This window comes from Babylonia areolata, chromosome 6, assembly GCF_041734735.1.
Source record: "Babylonia areolata isolate BAREFJ2019XMU chromosome 6, ASM4173473v1, whole genome shotgun sequence".
NCBI lineage: Eukaryota > Metazoa > Mollusca > Gastropoda > Neogastropoda > Buccinidae > Babylonia > Babylonia areolata.
In genome coordinates this window covers 470,069-478,015 of record NC_134881.1, presented here as the reverse complement: position 1 = coordinate 478,015, position 7,947 = coordinate 470,069, and the positions used below count along the sequence as shown (strand labels likewise).

The 7,947-nt window shown below is 50.9% G+C and overlaps 1 protein-coding gene across 1 annotated transcript in view; it reads right to left on the bottom strand.

The window, feature by feature from the left end:
• Positions 1-824: 824 nt before the first annotated feature.
• The window catches only part of LOC143283195 (androglobin-like), a 200,635-nt gene continuing 193,512 nt past the window's right edge, over positions 825-7,947 (bottom strand). The window contains exons 31-32 of the mRNA XM_076589370.1: positions 5,416-5,599; positions 825-1,019 (exon numbers count right to left, since the gene is read on the bottom strand). Coding sequence (XP_076445485.1) covers positions 825-1,019; positions 5,416-5,599 — 379 coding nt within the window. The remainder of the gene's footprint in view (positions 1,020-5,415; positions 5,600-7,947) is intronic.

The following is a 7,947-nucleotide window of genomic DNA, read 5'->3' as shown; positions in this document are numbered from 1 at the left end:
CATGTCGTGTGCATGGACGACGGACGGATCCCTAAAGACCTCCTCTACGGAGAACTTGTGCAGGGAAAACGTCCCACTGGCAGACCACAGCTGCGATTCAAAGGCGTGTGCAAGAGGGACCTAAAAGCCTTGAACATCGACCAGAACAACTGGGAAGCAACAGCCCTCGAACGGTCGGCCTGGAGACAGACTGTGCAGAAAGGTCTTTCCAAGTTCGAAGAGACACTCGCTCAGCAGCACGAGGAAAAGAGAATGAGAAGAAAGGCTGCAGCCCAGGCAGACAGACCAGCGTCAGACTTCATCTGTGCCCTCTGCCACAGGGACTGTCATTCCCGCGTCGGACTGGCCAGCCACACCCGACGCTGCACCAGAATAAACACCTAGAGCGCAACTCCATAGTCTTCAGAGACTGAAGGATGCCTACATACACAGACACACACACACACACACACACACACATATATATATATATATATATATATATATATATATATATATATATCCATATCCATTTTTTTTCTCAAGGCCTGACTAAGCGCGTTGGGTTATGCTGCTGGTCAGGCATCTCCTTGGCAGATGTGGTGTAGCGGATATGGATTTGTCTGAACGCAGTGACGCCTCCTTAAGCTACTGATACTGATACTGATCATATCCATATCCATCCATATCACTGTGCAGCCAGTGATGGTAACACACACACACACACACACACACACACACACACACACACACACAAGTACAGCTGTGTAACCACCCCACACAACACGCCAGCACCACCATACATAGCGCCATCGATGGCTCTGGCCCCCAGACCCTTCCTTTTTCTACTTCTTCTTCTTGGTCTTGCTGGCTTTCTTGCGTGCAGCCCTCTCGGCGGCCTTGGCGGCCTCCATCTCGGCCTTGAGCTGGGCCTCCTGGCGGGCGATCTCCTCCTGCCGCAGCCTCTCCGCCTCCAGGTGCACCTGGCGGATGGCCTCCCTGGGCACGTTCACTGCCTCCCGCTTCACGTCCACCATCAGCTGTTGTGGGCACACATACACATGCACATTTTTTTTATATGGACACATATTCATTATATATATATATATATATATATATATATATATATATATATATATGAGGATTGTCATGGCCGGGGGCGGTAGTGGGGACAACCACTATAAAGTGCTCCCATACGGCGTGCGTCTCAAAGAGCCTCTGACAACAAAGCCCAACTCCTGGCCTGCCCATGTGGCTTAGCCTCTAAGTCCAGCGGAACTGCTTTTACTGACAGGAGAAGGGGCGAAACGCCGGTCGCTGGCGCCTCAAAACCAGATGCTTCGGGCAACTGGAGCTCGTCAGCCTGGGAAGGCCGTCCATCTATGGGAAGGAAAACCCTGACTCTAAAACCTCTGCTGCCTTGCGGCATACTCGGTCACGGGAAAGGCTTCGAGAGTAAAACCTGAGGAAAAATCCGGAGTTGGATCCCCTACGGCGGTTGGATGTTGCACTGACTTTCTTCCGGCAGCTCATGCAGCCAAGCTAGTGCCAAATGTATCGCTCTGCAGTGGCAGGAACAACACAGGAGGCAGCAGTTACGAGTTATAAGCTAGGACCGATTGGCGTAGGTCCAGGCGCTACGGGCTGCCTCCAACAGTGGGAGGGACCATCATAGTCCCACTGGTCAGCTACCGCCCGCTCCAAGCTGGGCAGCCCCCAGCCAATGAGGTGCTGACCCGCCACAGTCTGCCTGCTTCAGTGGGTGCTTGGAGCTAGGGAAAAAGCCGACAAGCAGACTGTAACCCTGCACCAGGCAGAAACAGAAACAAAAAACTACCCATCTTGCGTTTACCAAGCTGGAATGTCAGGACAGTGTGTCCTGGCCTCTCAAATGACCTGCAACAAGTCGATGATTCCAGGAAACAGCCATCATCGATCGTGAACTCACAAGGCTCAACATCGACATTGCCGCACTCCAGGAAACATGACTTTTCCCGTAAGCGGCAGCCTCAGGGAACAGAACTACACGTTCTTCTGGCATGGCAAGGAACTTGAAGAACCAAGACTGCATGACGTTGGATTCGCCGTGAGGAACTCTCTACAGTCCTCTGTGGAACTGCCATACAGTGGCACAGCCCGCATCCTCGCCCTCCGCCTGTCAACCTCCTCTGGCCCAGTAAATCTGAGCGTCTATGCTCCCACACTCTGTTCTTCTGCAGAGACCAAGGACCAGTTCTACGAGGAGCGTGATACCACCATCCAAGACATCCCTGCCACAGAACAGCTGTACCTTCTTGGCGACTTCAGTGACCGAGTGGGTTCTGACCACAACTCCTGGCCCAACTGCACTGGCCTCTTCAGTACTGGCAAATTGAATGAGAACGGGCAGAGGCTCCTAGAGTTTTGCTCCTACCACAACCTCTGCATAACAAACACGTTCTTCTCCACCAAGCCACACCACCGAACTTCCTGGCGACACCCCAGATCCCGCCACTGGCACCAGCTGGACCTCATTATCACTAGAAGGTGCTCGCTGAACTGCGTACTTACCACACGTAGTTTTCACAGTGCTGACTGCGACACCGACCACTCCCTGGTTGGCTGCAAAGTGTGCTTCCAACCAAAACGGATCCACCACTCAAAGCAGAAGGGTCGGCCTCGCATCAACACTGCCAGAACAGCAATTCCAGACGTGTGCGACTGCTTCGCCGACTCCGTCGAGGATGCCCTCAAAGACTGCCCTGCCGGCAGTGCTGCGGGGAGGTGGAACCACATCCGCGACGCCATCTACAACTCAGCCACGATACGTTCGGCAAAAGACAGAGGCAGAATCCAGATTGGTTCGAAGCCAGCATTGCTGTTCTGGAACCAGCAATAGAGACCAAAAGAGTGGCGCTCATCAACCACAAAGGACAGTCTTCTAAGAAAACACTCGCCACACTCAAGAAGGCCAGAAACGACACCAAATGGATCGCCAGACACTGCGCCAACGACTACTGGCTGAACATCTGTCAGAACATCCAATTTTCCGCTGACTGCAGCAACACCCGTGGCATGTACGATGGTATGAAAAACGCCTTCAACCCAAGCATAAACAAGATCGCACCACTGAGTCAGCTTCCCGCAACATGACAACAGACTGGAGCAGGTAGACAGATGGGCGGAACACTACCAGGAGCTCTATTCAAGAGAAAACACTGTCGCAGACGCAGCAGTGGAAAGCATCTCCAACCTCCCTGTCATGGAAGAACTTGCCATTCCACCCTCTGAAGAGGAACTCGGCAAGGCCATCGACTCCCTCGCCTGTGGCAAAGCTCCAGGAAAAGATGGCATCCTGCCTGAAGTCATCAAGGCTGGAAAAAGGACAGTGCTACTCCACCACCTGCACCAGTTGCTACTGCAGTGCTGGGAAGAAGGGACTGTGCCCCAGGAGATGCATGACGCCAACATCATCACTCTGTACAAGAACAAGGGTGATCGCAGCGACTGCAACAACTACCGTGGAATCTCCTTCCTCATTGTCGCTGGGAAAGCCTTAGCCCGTGTAGTCCTGAGCAGACTGCAGTTACTTGCTGAACGTGTATACCCTGAGGCACAGTGCGGATTCAGAGCTGGAAGATCAACAATCGACATGGTCTTCTCCTTGGGATAGATGCAGGAGAAATGCCGGGAGCAGAGACGGCTAGTATACGTCGCATGCATTGACCTGACCAAATCCATTGACCTGGTCAGCATAAAAGTCTTTTTCACATTGCTATAGAAGATTGGATGTCCCCAAAGCTCCTGAGGACGATCAGGTCTTTTCATGAAGACATGTAGGGCACCGTTCAGCACGATGTATCTTCCTCTGACCCATTTCCAATCAAGAGCGGGGTGAAGCAAAACTGTGTGCTGGCCCCAACATTCTTTGGTGTCTTCGCCCAAGCATGCAAAGAGTTTGGCCTGACTATTAGCCTGAAGAAGACAAACATCATGGGCCAGGACGTGAGCAGCACCCAAGCATCTCCATTGGTGACTTCACACTCGAGGTCGTCGAGGACTTCACTTACCTCGGCTCCACCATCTCCAGTAACCTCTCCCTGGACGCCGAACTGAACAAGCGGATTGGCAAAGCAGCTACAGCCATGGCCTGGCAAAGAGGGTTTGGGACAATCCCATGCTGGCCATCAAAACCAAGATGCAGGTGTACCAAGCCTGTGTGCTCAGCACTCTGTTCTATAGCAGCAAGACATGGACCTTCTGCTCTCGCCAAGAACGCAGACTCAACTCCTTTCACCTTTGCAACCTCAGGAGAATTCTGGGCATCACGTGGCAAGACTGTGTACCGAACAAGAAAGTCCTTGACCAGGCAGGCATCTCCAGCATGTTTGCACTCCTGACCTGGCGCCGTCTGCGGTGGCTTGGCCACGTCAGGGACGTCTAGAAACGAGACATAAGGGCAGGCGACATGGACCCAGCAGGTTGGGAGGTGGTGGCTGAAGACCGTAACAGCTGGAGAAGGATCGTGAAGGCATGCGTCCAGATGAACGAGGAGAAGAGAGAACAGCACTGGGAACAGGGGAGAGAGCGCAGACGGCAGAGGGCAGAATCAGTACCCTTTGAGCCAGGCGCGATTTTCACCTGCGGCAACTGCAACAGAGCCTGCCGATCCAAAATCGGACCGTACAGCCACAGCAGGCGCTGCAACTCAACAACTTGACCGAACCATGCGCAGACAATATATACTGTTGGCGTCTGTATTCTCTCGGGAGGCCAGGCGCAGACAATATATACTGTTGGCGTCTGTATTCTCTCGGGAGGCAATGGAACTCTGCGCCTGGTTCGGTCAAGTTGTTGATCGGAAAAAAAACACGACACGACACGACACGACACAACATGACACGACACAACACAGCACAGCACAGCACGACACGACACGACACGACACTACACGACATGACACGACACGACAGGACACAGCATAGCACGATACAATACAGCACAGCACAGCACAGCACAGCACAGCACAGCACAGCACGGCACAGCACAACAAAAGACAACACAACACGACACATCACAACACAGGACAACACAACAACACGACACATCACAACACAGGACAACACAACACCACGACACATCACAACACAGGACAACACAACAACACGACATGACACGACACAGGACAACACAACAACACGACACATCACAACACAGGACAACACAAAACAACACGACATGACACAACACAGGACAACACAAAACAACACGACATGACACAACACAGGACAACACAACAACACGACATGACACGACACAGGACAACACAACAACACGACATGACACAACACAGGACAACACAACAACACGACACATCACAACACAGGACAACACAACAACACGACACATCACAACACAGGACAACACAAAAGAACACAACATGACACGACACGACACCTGCAGTTCCTGAGCGTCGTCCAGCTGAAATAGCTTGGTCAGGTTGCGCTCTGCCTTGTCCCGGGCCCTCCACCTCTTCATCTCCCGCCGCTGAGCCTTGTACTGTGACAGCTCCAGCTTCTGATCCTCCCTCATCTGCTGCTCCACATCCTTGTCCACGTACACCCACTTGTCCAGGCAGCCCCTGTACAGCCAGTGATTGTCACACATACAGCTCTCTGTACAGCCAGTGATTGTCACACGTACAGCTCTCTGTACAGCCAGTAATTTTCACATATGCAGCTGTCTTTACTGTCAGTCAGTCATGCACTTCACGTATAGCCTGTAGCAAAGGGCCCCTTCAGGACTGAATACCAGCCTGTAGCAAAGGGCCCCTTCAGGACTGAATACCAGCCTGTAGCAAAGGGCCCCTTCAGGACTGAATACCAGCCTTTTCCCGAAAATTAGTCAAAAAGAAAGAAACAAAGAAACAAAGAAAAAGCTATAAAAAGAAAATTAGACAACATGCTCAGCGCTGCAGACCAACAACACCCAACAGACTGGCAGATGCTGAGGGGCACAGCATGAAAGTCCAGGTGCAGGGTTCCACTTTTGAAAAAATATGTAAAAACACAAAAGGCCACTGTTCATAACTTTTTTAGTGGTTTATAACTTTTTAGGGGTTGGGGGCCTCTATCCTCTGCCTTCCATTTTTAGGGGTTTGGGGCCCTCCATCCTCTGCCTCCATCCTCTGCCTTCCATCTTTAGGGGTTGGGGGCCTCTATCCTCTGCCTTCCATTTTTAGGGGTTGGGGGCCCTCCATCCTCTGCCTTCCATCTTTAGGGGTTGGGGGCCCTCTATCCTCTGCCTTCCATTTTTAGGGGTTGGGGGCCCTCCATCCTCTGCCTTCCATCTTTAGGGGTTGGGGGCCCTCCATCCTCTGCCTTCCATTTTTAGGGGTTGGGGGCCCTCCATCCTCTGCCTTCCATCTTTAGGGGTTGGGGGCCCTCTATCCTCTGCCTTCCATTTTTAGGGGTTGGGGGCCCTCTATCTTCTGCCTTCCATCTTAAGGGGTTTTGGGGCCCTCCATCCTCTGCCTTCCATCTTTAGGGGTTGGGGGCCCTCTATCCTCTGCCTTCCATTTTTAGGGGTTGGGGGCCCTCTATCTTCTGCCTTCCATCTTAAGGGGTTTTGGGGCCCTCAATCCTCTGCCTTCCATCTTTAGGGGTTGGGGGCCCTCTATCCTCTGCCTTCCATTTTTAGGGGTTGGGGGCCCTCTATCTTCTGCCTTCCATCTTAAGGGGTTTTGGGGCCCTCCATCCTCTGCCTTCCATCTTTAGGGGTTGGGGGCCTCTATCCTCTGCCTTCCATTTTTAGGGGTTGGGGGCCCTCCATCCTCTGCCTTCCATCTTTAGGGGTTGGGGGCCCTCTATCCTCTGCCTTCCATTTTTAGGGGTTGGGGGCCCTCTATCTTCTGCCTTCCATCTTAAGGGGTTTTGGGGCCCTCCATCCTCTGCCTTCCATCTTTAGGGGTTGGGGGCCCTCTATCCTCTGCCTTCCATTTTTAGGGGTTGGGGGCCCTCCATCCTCTGCCTTCCATTTTTAGGGGTTGGGGGCCTCTATCCTCTCCTAGTGCAGGAACATGAAAGAAAGACACGTTTTTTTCTATTTTGAATGCCAGCTTATACACCGTTTGTATGTATGATCATCTGCAACGTGCATGAAACCCGCAATTTCAGTCATGAAAAATCCTTTCGGTATTAAAAAAAGAAAAGCAAAAAAACCCAATTTACTTTCAACATTAAATTCCAGTTCGACATTTCGATGCTATGCTTTATCGTTCGCGTTTTTTGGTCAGTAACAGCCCATAAAAGAAATATAAAAAAAATTAAAAAAACAAACAAACCCGCCCACAAACCCGGGTCAATTTTTTGAAAAACTTTTCAGAACAAATGTCTTTTTTCTACATTTCTTTTATCATTTTTAAGACTTTCGCCACAACAAAGTGGTTAGAGGTCAGAGGTCAAACACGTATGGACATTAAAAAAATTTTTAAGGACGTGAGAAGGGCCCGCATTTTTGTTGTTGTTGGGGTTTTTTTGTTTGTTTGGTTTTTTTTTGTTTATTTCAATTTGTTAAAAAAAACAAGTATTGAAAACCTGCCTGAAGCCAGGAACTTGTGAGAGGCACTAAATACAGTGTGACCTGAAGGCACTAAATACAGTGTGACCTGAAGGAACTAAATACAGTGTGACCTGAAGTCATGACCTGTGAGAGGCACTAAATACAGTGTGACCTGAAGTCATGACCTGTGAGAGGCACTAAATACAGTGTGACCTGAAGGCACTAAATACAGTATGACCTGAAGGCACTAAATACAGTGTGACCTGAAGTCATGACCTGTGAGAGGCACTAAATACAGTGTGACCTGAAGTCATGACCTGTGAGAGGCACTAAATACAGTGTGACCTGAAGGCACTAAATACAGTGTGACCTGAAGTCACTAAATACAGTGTGACCTGAAGTCAGGAACTTGTGAGAGGCACTAAATAC